The following is a 21972-nucleotide window of genomic DNA, read 5'->3' as shown; positions in this document are numbered from 1 at the left end:
AGCACCTGGACCCAGCCATACCTGATGCGCCCTTGTGTGACACAGAAGGTTCCTTTGTGAAGCTGCGACTCAGTGTCCCAAGTAATCCCACAGGAGACTGAGTCTCCCCCACGCCCCTCATCCTGCCGTGCTCCCCAACAAGGCCGGCATCTGCCTCTGTCTTCTCCGCAGAACCGTTGGCCATTCCCCCACCTCACCCTGTGGGGTCCTAGGGAAGGGGCACTGAGGGAGGGCAGGAGCAGACATGCTGTGTGAGGCTGCAAGAAAGCGGCCCATCTATGGGGGATTAGGCTGGGGAGGGGATCAGGCTAGAGGCAGAGTCTTGAACTTAGGCCAAAGAATCCAGACTTTCCTTGGAACCCTTGAGCCTGGCTGCCATGTGGAGGAGGGTGGGAGGGGGCGGCAGGCTGGGAGGGCATTGAGGAGGGGTGGGTGCAGCCAGCGGGGGCACCCACAGAGGGAGTGGCCGGGGGGAGGACCTGAGAGACACCCCTGAAGCCAATAGCCCTGGTCGTTTTGGGGGAGGGGGCTGGACTGGGCCGGTGAGGGGGACTCGGTGGGGCTGGAGGGCCCAAGGGTGTTCCAGAGGGGGTCCTGTGGGCTCTGCGCAGATGTTTAACGTCTTCAAAAAATCTTCCCAGGAAGCTCTTGGAGCAGAACTTGCTGCCCCTGCTTCCTACAGGTGTGACCTTTGTATCCGGCCAGCTGAGCAGGGAAAGGAGACCTTGTGCCCTGCAGGGAGAGGAGGCATTGTGGGGTGACGGCACACACTGGGGGCTACCTTGGGGGTCACGTGCCCCGGACCCCAGGGTGGGTCTGGGAGTAACGGCCTACCTGGGGACAGGGGGAGCCGATTCTGTGATGGCCACAGCTCAGCCTCCAGCAGGGGGGCCCAGGGCCCTGCTCGGGCAGTGACCTCAACTGTCACAGAGCCCTCGGAGAAGGAAAAGTCAAGCTTGCTCCCCTGGTAGGAGATGCCAGAGACGCACACTCCGGAGACCCCTGCTGGACACATGGGGTCGAAGGTCAAACCGGCCTCAGTGATCCTGCGGCGAGGGGAAGGTTCCGTGAGGAGGGGGGTGGCGGCAGGTGGTTGCCCTTTGCCTGCCACTGCACTCACCTGAATCCCGTGACCCCAAAGAGCACTGCCTGCAGGAAGCCCCCCATGCCTGTCAGGAAGTTCACGGCACCCGACCTGTCTGCATTCTCTGTCCACACCTGCAGGGGGCAAGGCAGTCAGTGCAGGAGATGGGCGTGGTCGGCGCGTAGGTCGAGGGTCTGGCCAGGCTGACCTTGAAGGGCTCCGTGATGTTGGCGAAGCTCCTCTCCAGGAGGTCCCACGCCCGCCCGGGGTCCTTCAGCTCCATCCAACCCACTGCAAACATGCTCTGGGGACCGAGATCAGAGGTCACGCCGGGGTGAGGCCCACTTTGGGGGCAAGGAAGACTGAGGCCAGTGGGACAGGGCTGGGGCTGCCATGAGGACCACACCCCACACCCTGCAGTCTCCTTACCCAGGTCATGGCAGGGCCCTGGGGGGACGTCACAGCCTCATACATCTCCAGGTTTTGCCTGCGAACTTGAGGACTCAGGGGGAAGGGGACGGGGTACCCCAGGAGCACAACATCTGCCTGCTTCACCTCCTCTCCTGGGGGGGAGGGGGGAGGTGCTGCTGATGGGGTAAGGTGGGGAGCGCGGGGACCGCTCTGTTGGAAAGGGGGCATCCAGGGCGGAAACGAGGTCCTGTGGGAGGGGACAAGGGCCCTGAAGGAGCTCCAAGTCCACTCACCAGGCTGGTACCCGTCAAACTCAGGGTGGAAGTTCAGTTTCGGGTCAAAGGGCACCTTGATCTTATCAGCCACCACCAGCCACTGGCTGGGGACGGGCTGACCCAGGTCCTGGGCCAGGGCAGCAGCAAAGCGCAGGCTAGGAGTAGAGATGGGGAGAGGTGGGCTGCAGCCCCAGCACTCCTGGCTGGCCCCCTGCATGGTGGAGGTGGGGCGGGTTCTTGGGTCTGACCTGTTCTGGACCAGGACGTTGGTGTACACGGAGTTGTTGACCCCTGAATGGTATTCGTCAGGGGGCATGACTCCTGGGCACATAAGTACAAGGTGGTATTCAGTGCAGGGTCTTAGGGACCTGCCCCTGAGGCCAGTCGCCATCAGTGCTGGAGACCACATGCTGAACTGAGAAGCATCCACCTGCTCCCCCACTCGGGACCATCCACTCCCCCTGCCCCTTCCCCGTCAGCCACACTCCTCCCACCAGGGCCACGCTCTCACCCTTCAGGTGGAACTTCTCATCCCCAGGGCTCCACTCGACGCGGCTGCACCAAAACTCAGCCACGGCACTGACCACATCCCAGCCCCCAGCCTCTCGGAAGAGCTGCAAGTCCTGAAGAGCAGAAGGTGGTGCGTCAGAGGCCGCAGCACCTGTGATTCTAGTTCCCACAGGTCACTGCCTTTCTTGCCAACGCCCACCCTCCTGAGTGCCCAGAAATGGAGGCCTGGCTCTGAGATGCTCCACCGGACTGGCCCAGACAGGAAGTCATGGCAGCGTGGAGGGCGTGGCCTCGCTGGGTAGGGGGTCACACGTGGAGGCACAGTGACACCTCACCTGGGTGGTGTGGTAGTACAGCCAGAAGGCCTGCACCACGGCCCCGTTGATGTGGATCTCCTGGGTCCCATAAATAGCCTCAGGGCAGACCTCCAGGCCGGAGCCCGCGCTCTCCCAGGCAAACTTGGCTCCCTGGGGGGTTGGGAGGGGATGGAGTAGACTTGACTCCGCTCTCGGGGGGCCGGGGGTAGCCCACCCCGGTTCTCGACGCTCTCAGCCTTCAGCCGTGGAGGGCAGACAGAGGCGGGGGCACCAGTTGTCCCGGGTGCCCTCGTGGGGGCCTGCGGGCTCTGAGTGCCCTCTGTGTGGCCCCATCGTGGGCCAGGTGGCTTCTGCCCCGTTTCCACTGTGTACTTACCCTGGGGCAGGGCAGTGAGGGGACCCCCTGATGGGTCCCGGTCAGGCTGTAGTTCCCACATGTACAGGACAGGCTGGAGGATGCCACAAAGCCTCTATAAGAATCCAGGACATTCCAGCCCCACCCACGGAGGGGGCTGGGGTGAGGGATGAAGGCCTGGGAGGGGTAGTATGGGACATCAGCCCTTTGGGGGGCCCCCGTAGGGTAGGTGCTCAGTTCCCCTCACCTGGTAGCCTAGGTTCTGGGCGTTGTACAGGGCGCCACCGAGCGTCCGGATGCGGTACTGCAGGAGAGCCCTGGCGGCCTCTGGGTGGAACATCAGGATACTGGGGAACATCCAGAGGTCCTGCGGGCACAGCCGAAGAGTCCCCTTCTTCTGGCGCTCTCACTCCTCTCCCGCCATGGGCCACATCCAGCTCCCTCCTCTACTGCCCCATCTGGGTCTGTCCTGGGCCCTCTGCCTGCCAACCCCACAGTCCCATCCCCAGCGCAGACGCTCCTCAGGCCTGGTCCCCAGCGGGCATCTGCGTCTGCTCAGGGCTCAGGCCAGAGTCTGGGCGTGGGCAGCCTGGGCGGGGGGGGTGCCTGCTCTGTTGTTCACTAGCTGCCCGACCCAGAGTGAGCAACTTAGCCTCTCTGAGCCTCACCTGTAAAGGGAGCACAGCACCAGCTTCTCCAGCATCAGGAAATGTGCAGCAGCACCCTGGCCCCTCCCAAGCCCAGCCAGTCAGCTGGTCCTGGCTCCCTCACCTCGCTCCACCCTCGCTCCACTCAGCAGCCACGAGGGTCTTCCCAGAGCCCACGGCTGCCCATGCCCTTCCCCAGGTAAAGTCTCCACGGCCTCCTCGGCCCCCTCTACAACTGCTCTTGCTGCAGTGGTGAGGGCACCCTGGACAGATGCCCTGCACCTGCTCAGTTCTGGGCCCCTGAACCTTCTGGTCCCCTTGCCTGAATCACATCACTCGTTTTCACCAAATGCCTACACAGCCTTCAGCCGAGACACCACTTCCTCCAGGAAGCCTTCCGTCTGCCACGGTCCCTGTGCCTCCCCAACCACAGCCCCCATCCCACGCAAGACAGAGGCGGCAGCTCTGTGTACAGCCGGCTCTGCAGCAGGTGCGCGTTAAGGGTGGAAGGTGCACACCTGGTCCCAGAAGACGTGGCCCCAGTAGCATTCCTCACGGCTCCCGTTGGAGAGGCCCCCTGGGCTGAGGCCGTGGCAGATGTATCCTGGGGCCCCGGGCTGGGGCAGGGCACTGAGCAGGTAGTAGAGAGCTCCACGCAGGGCCTGGCGCAGACGCAGGGGCCCCTCCACATCCAGGCCACAGCCTGCCCAGAGCTGGGCCCAGGCCTGTGCATGGGCCATGTAGAGAGTGCGCCTGGCCTGCAGCTGCAGGGCATCCGCGAGGCAGGCCTGGGCTTCAGCCTGGCTGCCACCCACCACCGTCAGGAACTCCCATGTCCCATCCTCCTCCCCTTCCCCAAGGGTCAAGGCGGGGGGCACTGGCGTCCACAGCATGTGCACCTCCTGCTGTGCCCCACCAGGCTGCTCGGGGGTGAGTGTGTGGCCGTACAGGTACCTGCAACAGGATGGCTGTGTCTCAGGGACGGGCTCCCTCCTCGGGCCACCCAGCCGGCCCCCCGCCCCCTCCTCACCGGGCTCCCTGGAAGTCAGGACCCAGATGCAGGTCCAGGTCCGGGCTTTCTGGGGAGAAGGCTGACTGCAGCAACACAGTGATGGGCCAGCTCCCTGTGGCCAAGCGGGTGATGGACACACTGAAGGCCAGGACGTGAGGCAGCGTGCGGTGGGCATAGATGCGCTGGGAGGCCCGGAAGCTGGGGCCCTCCAGGGTGTGCAGAAAGGAGCCTGGGGTTGGGGGAGAAGACAGGGCAACTCGCACACCCCACTCGGGGCTGCCGAGGACAGTTCCAAAGCTGTCGGCCTTTCTGGGCGGGGAGTGGAGTCACCTCCAAGCCCCATATGCCCTGTCTGGGAAGCGACAGCTGCACAGGGGCCGCCAGCTCCTGCCAGCCCAGGAGGCCCGTCCGGCTGAAGGCCTCGCAAAGTGGCCTCTCAGGGCTTCCTTTTCTTTGGGAGTTGGCATCCTCTGGATGGGACCTCTGTCGGGTCTCCCACTCACTTGGAACAATGGCGGAGGGGAGAGGGAGGTCAGGCAGTGGCTACCTGTGTTAGTGTCCAGGACAAAGGTCTTGGTCAGCTGCTCTCCTGATCCTGCAGGGGCCTCCAGCTGGACATTGAGGGGACTGGGCAGAATGGCCCGGTGCGTATCCCCCCAAGCCCCATTGTACACGCCGCTCACATGCAGTGTCTCATGATACACGCGTGTGCCCAAGTAGGCATTGGTCACGGTGGCCAAGAGCCGGGGGTCACTGGGCAGAGAATGGGCAGTGAATCTGGTGGCGTCCTTGCCAGCATCCTCCATGGAAAGGTTGGCTCAGCGGAGGGGCCTGCAAAAGGGGGAGTCAGAGGCCCCCACCATTGGTTGGGCCTCCCTTTTCTGTAAACCCCGAAGCTCGCCTTGGAACCTGGCTAATGCCCCCACGGGTGGAGGGACGGGCATGACCCACCTGGGCAGCCCCGACTGTCCAGAACCCCACTCCCAAGCCACCCCAGGAAACATCCTCAACCCTCAGGGACCCTCGCCCCCAATACTGATCTCCGGGGACACAGCAGAGGCCCCGGACTCCCACCTTAGGGCCTCAGTCCCTTCCAGCTCTCTCAGGGCGCACCGCCTCGAAGCCGTCCGGCTGGCGGGAAGGGAGGAGGCCTCAGCCGGCGGGCCTCACCCTCCAGGAGGCCGGCTGGGTACGGGGTGGAGTGCCGGCAGCAGCTGGGGGTTGGGGGGCAGGCGGGCCGTCGGCCGCGTCCCTGGGGCTCGCCGCAGCCCAGCCGCGTCCCTCGGCTCCAGCGGGTGGGCGCCGGACCGGAGGGAGAAGTAGCCAGCGGCGGCCTTGTCACCGGAAGGCCCCGCGGTCCCCGCCCCAGGGAGCGCAGGGCGGGCCGGATGGAACGTCCCCACCCCCGGGGCGGGCCGCCTCGACCAGCCGTGCCTGCGAGGCCGCGAGGAGCCCAGCTCCAACTCTGCCTTGAGTCTTCTCCAAGGGTGGATCTGAGAGGGACGGGGTTTCGGCTTAGGTGTCCCCTCTCTTGCCGCCGGGTCCTGCTTCTCTCCCTGAACCCCCGTCCGGCCCGGGGAGGTGAGGCAGGTCCCCCTCCTGGAGCCCCGCCTTCCTTTGTCCCCGCCCCACTTTCTGGCTCTCCCCAGCCTCCTCTCTCAGCCTGTCTACCCACTTGCCCCCTGCCCCGCTGGAGGCTCCAGGCCCTGGGCCTGTCTGGACCTCGTCTCTCTGGCCCTGGTCTGACCCGAATGACTCTGCTCTGACCACTCGCCCAGCCAGAGACACTCGGATTCAACGTGGCCCTGAAACCTGCTCTTGCCGTGGCCTGCCCAGCACAGGCCATGGTTACTTCAGCCATCCCGCTGCTCAGGCCCGCTGTCCCCACACCTACATCCACCGACGCGCCCCCGTTCCAGGGCGTGCCCGCTCTCACCGTCCACCCGCAGTCCAGGCCGTGCTCCCGGGTTAGTGCGGTCCTTGTTCTGGCCCCACAGCCCTTGTCAGCAGAGCCAGAGCTACACCTACCCCAGGAGTGGTCAAGTTCTCAAAGCCTGCGGTGGCGCCCACCTCACCTGCGGGACAAGCCACCCAGGACGCCCTCCCCACCCTCAGCCCCTCCCCCACCCCGCTGCTGCCACCCTGGCTTCCTTGCTGCTTCTGCACCGTTCCAAGCACGCTCCCTGTCATGGATTGAATGTGATCCCCCCCCCCCAAACCCATCCGTTGAACTCTAATCCCCAGTGTGATGGTATTTGGAGGTGGGGCCTTTGGGACATAATTAGGTCAAGAGCGGTCAAGAACGGGATTACTGGGCTTCCCTGGTGGCGCAGTGGTTGAGAGTCCGCCTGCCGATGCGGGGGACGCAGGTTCGTGCCCTGGTCCGGGAGGATCCCACATGCCGCGGAGCAGCTGGACCCGTGAGCCATGGCCGCTGAGCCTGTGCGTCCGGAGCCTGTGCTCCGCAACGGGAGAGGCCACAACAGTGAGAGGCAAAAAAACCCCCAAAAAACAAAAAACGGGATTACTGCCCCTATAAGAGGCCCGAGAGCTCGCCCTTTTCCTACCCTGTGAGGACACGGCCAGAAGACAGCCATCTGCAGGGAGAGGGTCCTCACCAGACACCAAATTGACTGGCATCTTAACCTTGGACATCCCAGCCTCCAGAACTGTGAGAAATAAACCTATCTTGTTGACAAGCCACCCGGTGTGTGGTATTTTGTTATAGCAGCACGAGCCAACCAAGACAGGCCCCTTGGTGGCCTTTACACTTGCTATCCCACTGCCTTTTCCTCAGGACATCCTTAGGGTTGATCCCTCCCTTCCTTCCGTTTTCAAATGCCTCGTCCACAATCAGATTTTCCCAGACTACTTACATGTAAGAGGAAACCATTGGCTCCAGCCCCACAGTCCCCTGCTTTCCCTTCCTCCTAGAATGCCAGCTCCAGGAGGGCAGGGATTTTTTGTCTGTTCTGTGGCATGAATAACTGGATTATGGAAGGGAATCTGGGGAAGTGAAGGGGCTGACTGGGGTCCCAGAAGCTGGCCAAGTCCAGCAGGGTTGAGCAGAGAAGACTTCAGGATTCGGGGGCTGTCAGTCGCTGGCCCTGCCCATGGAGGCCAAGCCTCACGTCAGAGCTTCCTGCATCAGGCTGTTCCCCTGAGCTCACCCAGGAAACGGGGGCTACAACCCTGTCCCACTGAAATGGGCTGGGGACCAAAGGAAAGAGTATGAGCACCTGTTAGGATGCCTGGCTAAGTGCAACAGAAACCAACAAAAACAAATCCCAAGGGGAATTTATCATCAGTGCACGGGGGCGCTGCCCACCGCCTGTGCCATCACAGCTCCCATCTGGAGCAGGGGCTACTGCTCCATGTCCACTCTCCTCTGGCCTGTTTCTGAAGTCCTCAGACAACGAGTGGACACCTCTGGGCTCAGACCACACAGCCTCAGGGATGGCTTCACTCCTAATGCTGAGACCCAAATTCCTGAGGAGGGAAGGTGACCTACCTAGCTTCAGCCAAGGGTCAGCCCCTGCTTGACGCCCTATGGCTGGAGCCAAGTAGTGGGCTATGGGTGCCCATACTGCGCATGGGCACAGGATCGGCAAATGGGTCATCCTGCACCAGGTAAAGGCCAACACACTGTAGGTTCTCAATTCCTGGGGCGCTCAGCATCACCCTTGTTGCTGAGGGGCGCCTGCGATGGGAGGGCTGGAGGGTCCCAGTAGAGGAACGTGGGTGGGGCAGCAGTGGGGTTAGGGGAGGGGAGCCCCTCCTCCTGGTGGGGAGGACCTGCCCCCAGGGTGTGGGGAGGTCTCGGGGGCTGTCCAGGAGCAGGTAAGGGGCCGTGTCCGTCTGGGTCTCCCACCTGCCTGTCCAGAGCCCCTCAGGCTCAAGAGTTGCCCACAGCAGAGAGCGCCAACCTCTCACCCTTGGAGTGGGGAGGGCTACTCCGTAGGGCTGACTAGAGCCCTCCCCCAGGGCCTCAGGGGTCACTGCCGAGCCCTTTGTGAGGCTGGGGGTCGCTGTCCAGTGCTGGGTGGGTGATGGCCAGTCCCGCCTTTGCTGTCCCCACAGCCCACAGCTCCTGCAGCGACCGCTCGCTCAGCTCCACGGAGGTTAGACTGTAGCCGCGTGCAGAGGACGGAAGTGGAGTTGGTGGGGGAACAGGGCTCGGGGAGGCAGTGATGGGGAGCTGTTGGCCTGGGTTATGCCAAGGCACACAGCGACGGGAGGTGGCCACTAAGGGGGGCTGTCAGAGGCTGGGGGAGCGGGTAGGGACTAGGGGCCAGAGCCCTGAGGGGAGTAAAAGCGTGTCAGTCCAGACTGTGGCCACGTGCACCAGACACTAGATGGACATTTGGTCTGGTGGAGTGGTTGAAGCCCAGGGCTGGGGCCAGGGATTTAGGGGGTGGGTCTCCAGGGGCTGAGTTTCAGCGGGTCCCTCGGGAGGGCCCTGGGCGGGGCTCCTCTGTGAGGTCTTGGGGAAGCCCCTGGTGCCCACCCCAAGCCAGGGTGGAGATGCTGTGTTCCTGCACCTTTCCCGGCGCTACCCCCACCTGAGGCTTTGCAGGCGGCACCCTGGGAGCTGCAGGACGGCACACAAGTAGGTCGCCGTAGTCCCCGACAGCTGGCAGCCACTGAGGTCCAGGGTAGTCGGCACTGGGCTCTGCTGGAGCAGGCCAAACACGTACTGGGAACCTCCTGGAGGCCCAGCTGCTGCACCCTAGTGGGCAGTGCTGACCGCAGGAGCTGCTATGGGAGCCCCCGTACCCTCCTTGGTCCCTTCCAGGCCGGCCCTCACCTGAGTGTCTGCAGCCGGCACTGGGGCCAGGCCAGGCCCTCACTCAGTGCACGCAGGCCGGCCTTGCTGAGCCAGCTGTGGAAGAGGTCCAGCTCCGTTGGGGCCTCAGAGAGGTCTCCGAAGACCAAGTCGGGAAGTTTGCAGTGGGACAGCCTGTGTCAGGAAGTACATGGGTGCCCAGCTGTGCAAGCTGCCCACTCCCTGGGGGCTGAGGTTCAGTCTGCGGACGTGCTGGCTCCACACCTGCCTCCCTGGGCCCCACAGAGCTTCTCCTGCCCTTTGTCACCATGTGTGTCCCTGCTGGACTGCACTCGCCTCTTCCCTCAGGACATTCTCCACCAGCTTTTGGATGAGCCAATAAGAGACCTTATTCTCAACACGTCTAACTCCATGTAATTACCCACCAAGTGCAGGTGGGCTGAGCTTATCTAGTTAGCCAGTCCCTAACACTTGGGCATTATAAATAACGCTGCGATGAAGAGCTTATGCATTTAGCTGGGCAGTAGAATTGATGGGCCAAGTGAGCTGATCACTGTTTTGGCTCCTGATGTTTATGCCAAGTTAAGTCACCCTGTCACCACTGACACGTGACTGTACCTATTTCACTATATGCCCCATCGGTATGAGTTCTTACAGTCTTTCTTACTTTCTGTTTACTTGGTGGTAGTGAACAGTAATTGGAAAGTTTATGTACTAAGTACTGCCTCATTAATTCTCACTCACATCAGCCTTCTGAGGTGGAAGCTACTGGCTCCGTTTCCCAGGGGAGGAAACTGAAGCTCAGACAGACTGGCCTGTCAAGGGCACAGAGGCAGGCAGACTGGCCTCAGAGCCCGCGCCCTGAACACCTTCCATATCTGCTTGTAAGAATCCAGAGGGACCACCCAGCAGTTTACAATAGCACTTAGCAGCCTTCCTTGGGAAGGAAAACACAATCTGGCCTTCTTTATCCCTCCCCCAGAATGCTCAGCTGTACTCTGCTTCCCACTCAGACTGGGGCCAAGCCCTCTGTCCTAACTAGCACCTAAGCTGTTGCCGGAGCCCTGCGCCCATCCCCTCTTCCCCTCTCTGTCCTGTGTGGGCAGAGCCTGTCGACCCCAGCAAGGGACACCAGAGGCCACAGGTTCTCAGCCTGTCCTCTCAGCCTCCCCAGAGAGGGCCACACCTCTGTCCCTGCCCAGGGTGTCCTGCTCTGCATCCCTTCCAGGGGAAGGGCCGGGGGCATGTTCACTCACGTCAGGGTGTTCAGACCACACTGTCGGTCGGTCCACTCGCAGAGTGGATGCATTGGGGAGCCCGGGGCTTTTCTCATGGTGGTTCGAGAACTACTAAGAGAGAAAGGAAGGTGAAGGCCCCAGCTCCTTCCAATCCCTCACTCCCGCAAAGGACTCCTTCCTACGGTCCTGAGGTATTGGAGCTGCTTCTGCCCTCACCCCCAAGCTGGGCCAGGACCCTCCTCCCTCTTCATCCCAAGCCCAGAGTGAAACCACTCAACTGTGACCACAAGCACCTCCCCACTGAAGCTGTCTTTGTGAGTCCCATGGAGGCATGTCACCTGCACACACCAGGTGGGCCTGTCCTTGCACCTGCAGTGGGCAGCCCCAGCCCCAGCCCCTGTCAACGTCCTGACATTCGTTCTCCCAACAGATGCTGAGCACCTGAGTCAGGTGCTGGGTTGGAATTGACTGCAGAGAAACAACGGCACGAGCTCTGCCCCTGGAGGAGCAGAGGGTCTGGTGGAGATGGGCACATGTCATGGCATATGGTGGTCAGTGGGGCATGTCTGAGGCCAAAATGGTCTCAGGCCAGCTGGGATGGTTTGGAGAGGCTTTGAGGATAGGCAGTGAACAGTATTCTGGGTGGAGGGAACAGTAGAAGCAAAGGCTCAGGGCACAGAGGGCGTGGTGTACGCCAGAACTTATGAGAAGGCATCATGGTGGGTGGGGGCAGTGCTGGGAGGGTTGCCTCGGATGTGGGTGCTGAGGTGTGGGGCATGGTGAGGACACCCTGGGAGCTGCCTTGCAAGGAGGTGGGAAAAAACAGCCTGAAGTCATGCCTCTCCTCTGGGGAGCAGGTGTCAGGTCTGGACACACTCCCCAGGTCCAGATGGACCCTTCAGTGCATAAGATGCACACATGCCACACACAGAGGGCCTGCAGAAGAGGGCCGCCCTGCTCTGGGGACTCACGAGCTGCCTCCCAGGCTGCCCTGTAGCCGCTTCGTCAGGCTCTTCTTTTTCTTCTCCTGTGCAGTGGCCAGTCTGCAGCTAACCAGCTGCAGGGCCTGCCCCGCCGGGCAGCACCGCACGCAGTAGCTCAGGACGGCCAGGTCCATTCTGCTGAAGTGCGCTCGCTCCAGTGCCAGCTCGGGGAGGCCGCGCAGGGCCTGGTGCACAAGGGCGCCCTCCTGCGTCTCGTACCGGCAGTACAGCAGCTCCAGCAGGTCGCTGAGCTCTTCGCCCTCCTCCTCCTCTGACTCCCCGGCGTGCTGGAGCGCTTGGGTCCCCTCCGTCCCCTCTGGCGCCGCCCTGGGGCAGCCCTGGCCCTGATCCTGCACCCACCTCAGGACATCCTGCTTCCCGCGTTCTGAAACCGCGCAGCCGAAGTGGTGCTCGATGTCGCGCATCCTCTCTGTGTTCAGTAGCCCGAAAAGGAAGCGCGTAGTGAGCCGCAAGGTGGCCAAGCAGCTCCGGGTCCCCCCGCAGAAGTGCCCCTACGCCGCCAGCAGGTGGGGGAGCCCTTTCGTCCTCCAGCAGGTAGGACAGCACGGCTAAGAATTCCTGGAAGGTCTGGTCGATGAACCGGTAGGTGACCTCGGTTTCCAGCACGCCTGGCACATCTCCTTCTTGCTGAGAAACTGCGCCTGGACTTTGGAGCCGCAAAGCTCCAGTCGTTCCATGTCCTTCTCAGAGAACTGCGCCCTGCCCGCGAGGACGCCTTCGCAGGCCAGGCGGCACAGCTCGTGGAGCTCTTCCTGCAGGCGGGGTCAGTCGGCCGCGGGCGCCGAGCTCAGGACGCTGCCGATGAAAAGCAGGTACACGGACGTGGTGGTCTTGGAGGTGCGCGACAGGTCAGGACCTGGAGCAGCTGGCGCAGAACGGGACACACGATCCAGCACACGGCGAAGCACAGCGAGAACAGCGTCTCATTCTCCTTCGCGAAGCGGTAGGCAGGCCCCGCCCTCCACTCGTCCTGGAAGAACTTGTAGAAGTACTTCTTCTTCTTGTCCTTGTCGGAGGGGCCGCGCACCTCGGGGCGCTGCGGGGAGCACAGGCGGCTCTGCAGCCTCCCGGGGGCTGCGGCGAGCGCGGTTACCAGCACGCGGGCCGTGGGCAGCAGCGCCTCGCTCGGCAGGCCGCCCAGCATCCGCGCGCCGCTCGCGGCCTCAAGGGGGTCTGTGCAGGGCGCGGCCTCGGCGGGTCCTGGCGCCGGCAGTTCGTCCACGCCGTCCAGAATGAAGAGCAGCCGCTTGGACTGCGCTAGCATCTGCCAAACCGGCGCGCTGCGGTCGGGGTACTGGTCTAGGATCCGGTCGGCCAGGCTGCACGTGCGCGGTCGCTCCAGCACCTCGCGGCAAGACACGAAGAAGGCGAAGTCCACCTGGCCGTGGTACAGCTTGCCCGTCGCCCAGTCGTACAGGATTTTCCTGGCCGCCATGGTGTTGCCGATGCCCGCCGGGCCCTGCAGCACCACGGTCGGCGGTCTCTGGCCCTCCCCGTCGCGGCCGAGCAGGCGGTTGAAGGTGTGGGTGTCGGATCGCCGAGCGCGCTCCGGCTCCGGCTCCTCCGAGGGCCCCAGAGCCTTGTGCTCCAGGCCAGCGCTTTCGGGCGCGATGCGCAGTTTGATGAAGCGCTCGCTCATCTTCACGGAGCGACCGTCCCTCTCCTCCAACTTGGCGCGCTGCCCGAGCACGTGCTCTCGGTATTTCTTCTTGTACTCTTGGGGGCAGGGAAGGGCCAGACAGAGGAGAGGGGAACAGGGGGTCGAGGAGGAGGCGGGCTGTGTCAGCCGCCTCTCAGGGGCCTGTTGCCCTCCCCGCCGGGCTCAGACCTCAGTTTCCCCTGTTGCGCCACAGTCCCCCTCCCATCCGCGCTCCTCCCTGGGACCAGCTGTCAGGAAACTCCGAGTGATTTCGAGGACACTCGTACTCCAAACCCAGGGCTCAAGGCCCGGACAGCTCGGGGCCTGCGCCTCCCACCGAGAGAGAGCTACCGGACACGGAGAGCAGCGCCGAGGAGCTGGGGCCGAGCCCGAAAGGGAGGACTGCGGTGAGGCCCCGCCGACTGTTTGGTGTGGGGAGGGGCGCAATCACGGGTCGGGGCCACCCGCAGGATCGGAGCCCTGGGGCCCGCGAATTTGTGGATGAAGCGCGCCCAGGCCGGAAGAGCTCCGGGGCTTTTCTGGGGAAGCGGAAGGATGGAGGCCTGTGGCCAGGACTCTGCCCAGGCGGGAGGGAACGGAGGGCGGGGACCCTGGCGAGCCCCACCCCGCGCTCACTCCGCAGCCGCTGCTCCTTGAGCCGCGCCGCCACATCGCGCACGCCCGTCCTCTTTAGGGTCTTTCGCGCTGCGTCCAGCGCGCGCTCCGGCCCGTCGAAATGGATCAGGTGCTCCGCGAGGTCCACGGCATCCGCGCCCTCCAGCCGCCCCCACGGTTTGCGGCGGCCGTCCAGCGGCGCGTCCCGCAGCTTGTGGCGGAAGCGCTTCTACCGCTCCTGGCTTAGGTCTTGGAGCGCAGCCAGGAGCGGCTCCCGGGCGGCGGCAGGGAGGGGCTCCGTGCTGACGGCGGGCGCACGGGGTTAGCACGCGTGCCGTGCCCCGGTGACCCCCGCCCCTCCCCGCCGCTCCGGACCCCAGCCCCGGGCGCCCACGAGCGACAGGGGCTTAGACACGGCCCCCATCTATCCAGGTGGCTCCAGGCCGACGCTCGATAGCGCTCTACCGGGAGGGCCGTCCTCTCCTCCCAGAACCCCTACCGAGGACTTCGCTCCAAGGCGTTCCAAAGCTTTGGGCGGGCACTGGCCGCCGCTGACCCAAGAGTTAGGGGGTGCCTTCCTGCTCCGCACCTCCCTTTCTGCTCATTCTTTCCACGCATCCAGGTCAAACGTCCAAGATAAGATGTCTACCAGGGCCTGTGCTCTCCCCTTTCCTCCTTTTCCCTCCTTTCCCTCCGTTCTCTTCCCCAGGAGCCCGGAGCAGTTGGCCTCAGCAAGGAGCTGGACTCACCACCTGGTCCAGGCTGTGTTCCGGAATTCCCCAGGACATCCGTGCTCACTGGACCCTTTGGTGAGGCCCAGCCTGAGGGCCTTGCACCAGAGGCTGAGACTGAGCCCCTGGTGGGGGACAGACTCCACAGATGCCCTCTGGGGGGATGGAGTCCCTAGAATACTGAGCCTGGGGGACAGCGGGGAAAGGATGTGTGAAGAACACGGGGTGTGAAGCCCCAGGAAGGCAGCAGGGTGACGTGGAGGACCCAGAGGGCTGAGGCCAGCCGATTCCCAGCGACCGCTCTGAAAGCCCGCACGCATCCAGAGCGGGAGCCTCTGGCTGGTCTCCAGAGTCTGGCCCCGAGGTCTAGCACTCAGGGGCAGAGGTGGGGATCAGAGAGGCGACCCCTCCCTAGCCTGACTGGAGCCATATCCTAGGGGCATTGTCCGGCCCCGTCCATGCCCCAGACCCAGGTGCTCTAGCTCAGCCAACACGGAGATGTCTGTCCGACAGTCACCAAGCTCCGAAACTCAGGCACTGTGGCACCTTCGCACGACCGGTGTTTAGAGCTCTGCTCAGTGGCCTTTGGTTTTCTACTGTTCCTTTATTCAGTTCACGTTCTCTGAGAACCCATGGGGTGTGGCAGCGAAGCATGGTTGTGAGAAGTAACTGCAGAGCAAGGTGGGCTGTATGGAGGAGGTGGCTGGCTCAGAACAAGACCTTAAACTTTAAGGCCTCAAGATTGGTTAAATTCTGAAGGCAGAGGTGAGCGAGGGCTTCCTAGGTAGAGGGGGCAAAGGAGGGACATGCACAGTGTCATTGGGGAAAGGAAGGCTGTCACCCAGGAGCCAGGAGGAAATGGGACAGGGAAGTGCTCTGTGGCCTCCCAGACCTGGCTTAAGCAGGTTGATGGGAAGAGCTTTGGACATGAGGAGTGTGTGTGACTGATGGGTGACCACGTGGGACCCCATGAATGTGGGTTTCTACTGACAGTGTCTGCCTGTGTGTACTGTGGGTGTGTGTGTATGTCTGTGTCTGTTGGTGTGACCACCCTAATACTGTGTTTGCCTAAGTGTATCTATGGTAGGCTATAGAATAGTCCCCAAAGGTGTCAGCTCCTAGTTCCTGGAACCTGTGAATGTTCCCTGAAACGTCAAAAGGGGCTTTGCAAGTGTGGTTAAATTCAGGATCTTGAGATGGGGAGATTATCCTGCATAGTTATTATTGAATGTCATCACAAGGGTCATAGGATGGAGACAGAGGGCGCTTTGGCACACAGGCAGAAGGCAATGTGACACTGAGGCAAGAGGCCAGGCTGCTGGCTTTGAGGATAGAGGAAGGGGCCACGAGGCAAGGAGCACGAGGAACACAGCCCTAGAAGCTGGAGATTCAGCTGGAGAAGGAAGACATTCTCCCCTGGGGCCTCCAGAGGGAGAGCGGCCGAGCCATCACCTGGACCTCAGCCCAGTGAAGCTGACTTTGGGCTTCTGCCCTCCAGGACTGTAAGAGAATAAATGTGTGTCGTTTTCAGCCACCAAGTTTGTAGTAATGGCTAAGCAGCCACAGGAAACGAACACAGTATGTCTCTGAGTGTGCATTTCTGTGAGAGTGTGTCTGCAAGAACAGGGGCTGCGGCATCATCACTGCCTTTCAGGCTCCACAGGTCATCCCTGTGTTCAGTACCGCTTCCTTCAGGAGCCTGAGAGCTGCCCTTGGGGAGGGAACCCAGAGTCCAGGGAGCCTCTGTTCTGCTGCCCGTTCCCCAGGAGGAAAGGGTCCACAGAGGTGCCCATTCTACCGACGAGTTTTGTTTCTATTTAAGACAGACAGTCCCCACCTCTCCTCGAGGAAGGAGCAGGGAGAAGGAGGGGAAGGCTGTTTATCCGCGCTCACACCTCCCCCAAGGCACCCTCCTTGCTCCTTCCTGCTCCTAAACTCCTGCTGCTGCCCTGCACATGGGCAGCCTCCTGGGCACAGAGCAGGATGGGTGAGGGGAGAGCCTGGAGGACACACCGCCAGCACACTTCCTGGTGGGAGGGGCACTCTGTGCTTTTTAAACAACGTGAACAAGTCTCTCTTGCTCCCACAGAGGCCTGAGAGGATGGAGCCGTGTGCCTGCCTGGTGTGTTGGAGCAGCCCCACCTGGGCCAGGCTCAGAGCAGGGACGAGACCCTCCAGACCACAGTGTGGGCAGCGCCCAGCAAAGCAGAGGAGGGGGCAGCATCTCCGAAGAGTTAGGGTCCTGGAGACAAGCCCTGAGCAAAGTCTGGCCTCAGCTGCCAGAAGGACGACTGCTGTGAGCCCTGTGTGGGGTCCCAGATGCTTCGACTTGCCCCTGACTTAGCTCCTCTGACGCGCTGGGATTCTGCAGAGGGGGCTTTGCCAGGGAAAGCAGCAGCCTAGACCACAAAAGCAGATGTTTTAGAGCTCAGCTGTGGACAGAATCTGGCCCTGCACAGCGCTGGGCCATCGCGGGGCCCCTGGCCACAACCCCATCCTGAAGACCCGGTGCGGCCCTCACTGATCCCCTCATTGAGCCCTGAGATGCTGCACAGACAGACTTCCCACACAGGCCACGGCTGTATTTCTCCTAAATGCACATTCACTTTTCTCTCTTAATAGTATGAATTCTTTTTTTTTTTTTTTTTTTTGCGGTACGCGGGCCTCTCCCTGTTGTGGCCTCTCCCATTGCAGAGCACAGGCTCCGGACGCGCAGGCTCAGCGGCCATGGCTCACGGGCCCAGCCGCTCTGCGGCATGTGGGATCTTCCCGGACCGGGGCACGAACCCATGTCCCCTGCATCGGCAGGCGGACTCCCAACCACTGCGCCACCAGGGAAGCCCTACACTACAAGTTTTTATATGCTGTATTATTGTTATTTTTCATCTTAAAATGTGTTTTTTCACAGTCTTTTTTTTTTTCTTTCTTGCACAACCCTTTAACATGTAGAAAAACCATTCTTTACTCACTGCCATACAAAAATAAGACATGGGCTGGATTTGACTCAAAGGCCACAGTTTGCCAACCCCTGAGACAGAATGTAGTTTTTTGAGCCTGGGTTCTTTCACTCAGCACAATGCGTCCACGTGGTTGTGTCTTGGTAGTTTGTTCCTTTTCATTGTTGAGTAGTATCTCATTGTGTGGATTTTATATGATGCTTTTTAACTTGGTCTGTTCATTTAATAACCATTATGTTTTGGACCTCTTTTCATGCTAGTGTATATAAATATATCATTCTTTTTACCTTCATCATAGTTGCCCGTGGTACAGATGTAGAAGTGCTTTAACCAGGGTCCTATTAATAAACGTTGGATTAGTCACATTTCCCCTACTATAAAGAGTGCTGTAGGAAACAACCTGATGCATGAACATTTTTACGTGCAGATCAGGAAGTTATGCACCTCACTTCTACTCAGAATCATGTAGCCAATCCTAACAGCAGGAAAGAGTGGGAAATGTAGTCTAGCCATGTGCCGGGAAGACGGGAACAGGGAACCTGGAGCACGACTAGCAGTCTTGGCTGCACTACTCATTCGTGTGTTCTGCTGAGCTGTCTTTCTATTGCCACATGCATGGGTTATATATAATTATATATAAATATATATGTATATATATATACACCCTCATATATATGTTATATATAAATTATATATATTATTATTTTTTTTTTTTGCGGTACACAGGCCTCTCACTGTTGTGGCCTCTCCCGTTGCGGAGCACAGGCTCCGGACGTGCAGGCTCAGCGGCCATGGCTCACGGGCCCAGCCGCTCCGCGGCATGTGGGATCTTCCCAGACCAGGGCACGAACCCATGTCCCCTGCATTGACAGGCGGACTCTCAACCACTGCGCCACCAGGGAAGCCCTATATATTTATTTTATATAAAATTATATATAAACATGTATATAAACATATATAAACATACACACACACTCCCACATGGGAAACTACTTTATAACCTAGAGTACAGTGCTTATTTGCAGTTTCTTTTGCCTTTATTCGTACAGACTCCACGCTTTTTTTTTTTTTAATATTTATGTATTTATTTATTGTTTGCTGTGTCTGGTCTTGGTTGCAGCGTGAGGGCTCCTCATTGCGGTGCGCCGGCTTCTCTCTAGCTGTGGCACCCAGGCTCAGCAGTTGCGGCACGTGGGCTTAGTTGCCACGTGCCATGTGGGATCTTAGCTCCCCAACCAGGGATCGAATCCGCATCACCTGCATTGGAAGGTGGATTCTTAACCACTGGACCACCAGGGAAGTCCCAGACTCCACTCATTTCTGAAGTTACTTAAGTCACCATCTTTCCCCCACTCCCTTCCCTGAGATTCTTTCGTACATATGTAATATGGTTAGATTCTTTCATGACATACACTGCATTAGTCCTTGGATCCCCTGACATCCCAAGCGGTACTTTTAGTTTGCAGACATTAATGTTCACTCTTTGTGCTGTAAAGTTCTATGAATTTTGACAGGTGCATAATGTTGTATATCTACCTGGTGCCCAGATCCTGATTTCTAGTGCCATTCACCAATAAAAGGGACCAGGGTCCCTTGGCTTATTCTAGCACTGGGGCAGAAAATATACAAGGTGAATCTGGAGCATTTTACAGTGCCAGTAAGAATGTGTTCAAAACAACAACAACAACAAAAAAAACCCCAAAAAAACTCCATCATGAAAAGGGTATGCCAAAGGGACACAGAAGCCAAAAGAAAGAACTCCCAACACCAAATCTGGAAACATTTGAGCAACAAGATGAAGTAGTATTGATTATAATCCAAGGCATAAGACAAATACCCATGAGTCCTTACTGATACGTCTGTGCCCTTGACATGATGTGACGAGAAGGGTGCTTTACCTCTGTGGTCGTCCTCCCAAACCCCATAACCCAAGAGAATCCTGAGAAAAACAGGAGACAAGTTCCAATAGAGGGGTACCCTATGACATACCTGAACAGTTCTCTTCAAAACTGTCCAGGTCATCAAAGACAAGGAAAGCCTGAGAAACTGTCATAGCCCAGAGGAGCCTAAGGAGATGTGACAAGTGACTGTCATGTGGGGCCCTGGATAGGGTCCTGGAATAGGAAAAGGACATCAGAGGGAAACAGAGGAAATATGAATAAAGTATGGACTTTATTTACTTAATAATGATGTATCAATATTGGTTCATTGATTGTGACAAGCGTAGCATACAGTTGTATTAGTCAGGGTTCTCCAGAGAAACAGAACTAACAGGACATAGATATGGATAGAGATTGATTATAAGGAATTGGCTCACATGATCATGGAGGCTGAGAAGTCCTGAGAGCTGCAGCTGGAGAGCTGGACTCAGGACACCTGACTGTTAGCTCTGTCCTGAGAGCCGGCAGGCTTGAAACCCTACAAGGGCTGATGTTTCAGTTGAGTCCGAAGGTAAGAAAAGACCGATGTCCCCGACGAAGCAGCTGGGCAGGAGCCCCTCTCACTCCTGGGAGGGTCAACTTTTTGTTCTATTCAGTCCTCCGATTGGGCAAGGCTCACCCTCATTTTGGAGGGCAACCTACTTTACCCAGTCCACCAAATGTTAATCTCCCCCAGAAACACCGTCACAGATACACCCAGAACAATGTTTGATCAAATATTGGGCATCATGGCCTAGCCAAGCTGACACATAAAATTAACCATCACACCAAGAGCACTGTGAAAATGCCCTATCGACTGGCACCAGTGTTTCTCTGTGAGCACGTCCCGTAGGAAGAGGGTAGAAGCTGAGTTTCAGAGGAGGGGCATGCAAAGCAGGGAGGGAGGAGGAAAGGGGCAGCCCGCCTCTCACAGAATCTCTACCCATGAGCTTCACTTTCGGTAAATTCTGCAAAACCTAAGAAGTACTTAGTGGAAGTGTATTTTTGTAGATTAAAGGAGGGGGCTGAGTTTTGCAACCTGGATGAGATTTTAACTTTTCTGAAAGTGCTCATTTAGTTTTGAATGAAGTTATGAAGCATAAAGTTTTTATATGACATGAAAATGGTTCTCAAACTTGATTGTGCATCAGAATTCCCTGGGTGGGGGAACTTCTTATAACAGATGACTGGGACCATCCTGGAGTTCCTAACGGATTTCTAAGAAGTTCCCAGGTGATGCTGATGCTGCTGGTCTAGACACCACACTTTGAGAACCTGCGTTTTATGTGGTGAAAATAGATTTCCAATGCGATAAAAATAAGGTGCGAATGTTTGCATTTGTGTGCATTTTTTCTGGGTCCTTGATGCTAAACATGCCTGCTGCAGAGGGCGGTGCTACACGGTCAGTGCCTCACTTCAAGAGCTTCTGTGGTTCCGAGTGTGGACACAGGGTGGTGCCATGCGTCCACAGTGTCCACCCCAGACCTTCCAGGTGGCCTGGCAGCTTTGCAGGGGAGGGTGTGCACGGTGGCTGGTCTAGCCCCCAATCCCCGCCTCTCCCCACCCAAGGGCAGCAGGGACAGGTCTAGGGTCTAGATCTAGATCAGAGCTGGATCCATGGATATGTGCTGAGGATGAAGGAGGGACACTTCTGTCCACCAGAGCCCTGGAGAGCTCTTGCTAACCCTAACTTGTCCAGGACAGGCCAGAATAGGCCTGGCAGGCCCCAAGCCCTGTTCCCTCTCCATGGCCCAGTTTGTCCAGCTGTTACACGTGGCCCTCGTCCCCACCCTGCACCCCCAGGGCCTTTCACTACCTTGTTCAATGTGACCGCCACTTGGCCACTACTGCTTTCTTCATGGGGCACATCGTTTTCTTTCCAGGAAAAGGCAGACCCCAGTGGAGAAGGCTGGTCCAGTACACAGGGCTGCACTCTGTGTGGGGTCGGGGGGAGTCAGCATGGCCGTGGGCATGAGGGAGAGGCTGGGCCAGGCTTCCCACCCCTGGCAGCCTGGGTGTGGGTGCGGGCAGCAGGGATCTGCAGAGTTTGGTTCTGGGGACTAAAAACCCGGTTGGGGTGTGGCCTGAAGCGGACTGCCATGGGTGCTAGGAGCCCCAGAAGCTGCATGAATGGGAGGCGAGCAGGGCAGGTTTGTGCTTGGAAAGGTTGGTGGGAGGTGGATGTGAAGGGGCTGGAGCTGGCGTGGCTAGGTTGAGCACAGGCCTGCGAAGTCTCTCTCCCCTGGAGGGCGGCCCCTAGCTCCCCAGTCCTGGTCCTCACTCAGACCTCACCCATCAGCGCTGGGCTGGCCAGGGCCTTGCTTGCTAGACTGGGGCTAACGCCCCGGACCACAGCGGGCACTCTGCTGCCCGCCCCCCGCCTACACGCCCACCCCACTCAAGCCGGGATGGGTGGAGAAGGAGGCCTGCCTCAGAGCCCCGCCTGCGTGAGGGGGGCGGGAGGTCTTATCT

General features: G+C 59.6%; 2 protein-coding genes across 5 annotated transcripts; both read right to left on the bottom strand.

Annotated features, from left to right (window-relative positions):
• Positions 1-396: 396 nt before the first annotated feature.
• On the bottom strand, positions 397-6101 carry PGGHG (protein-glucosylgalactosylhydroxylysine glucosidase). 4 transcript variants are annotated; one of them, XM_060103251.1, is made up of 13 exons: positions 5686-6101; positions 5159-5442; positions 4630-4840; positions 4118-4553; positions 3200-3319; positions 2616-2747; positions 2282-2393; positions 2019-2091; positions 1514-1925; positions 1293-1388; positions 1121-1218; positions 835-1046; positions 397-732 (listed from the first exon to the last, which is right to left on the bottom strand). In XM_060103251.1, exons 2-13 carry the CDS (start codon positions 5415-5417, stop codon positions 677-679), a joined length of 2217 nt encoding a protein of 738 aa, XP_059959234.1. In that variant the 5' UTR covers positions 5418-5442; positions 5686-6101; the 3' UTR covers positions 397-676. The 4 variants fall into 4 exon arrangements, with proteins under 4 accessions (XP_059959234.1, XP_059959236.1, XP_059959235.1 ...); XM_060103253.1 differs by lacking the exon at positions 397-732 and having other exon boundaries at positions 842-1002; positions 1789-1925; XM_060103252.1 differs by lacking the exon at positions 397-732 and having other exon boundaries at positions 862-1002.
• A 1807-nt stretch (positions 6102-7908) lies between these two features.
• Positions 7909-21601, bottom strand: NLRP6 (NLR family pyrin domain containing 6). The gene is given in 13 exon segments (XM_060103602.1): positions 7909-8738; positions 9174-9312; positions 9315-9340; positions 9419-9571; positions 10654-10743; positions 11607-12085; positions 12087-12251; positions 12254-12498; positions 12501-13355; positions 13630-13668; positions 13915-14195; positions 16462-16591; positions 21502-21601. Coding segments are annotated over 13 exon segments (2841 nt in total). The 3' UTR covers positions 7909-8599.
• Between the last annotated feature and the right edge of the window lie 371 nt (positions 21602-21972).

The sequence above is a fragment of the Mesoplodon densirostris genome, chromosome 7, assembly GCF_025265405.1.
Source record: "Mesoplodon densirostris isolate mMesDen1 chromosome 7, mMesDen1 primary haplotype, whole genome shotgun sequence".
Taxonomy (NCBI): domain Eukaryota; kingdom Metazoa; phylum Chordata; class Mammalia; order Artiodactyla; family Ziphiidae; genus Mesoplodon; species Mesoplodon densirostris.
Note: the sequence above shows the minus strand (reverse complement) of the source record. Positions and strands in the feature narration are given on the sequence as shown.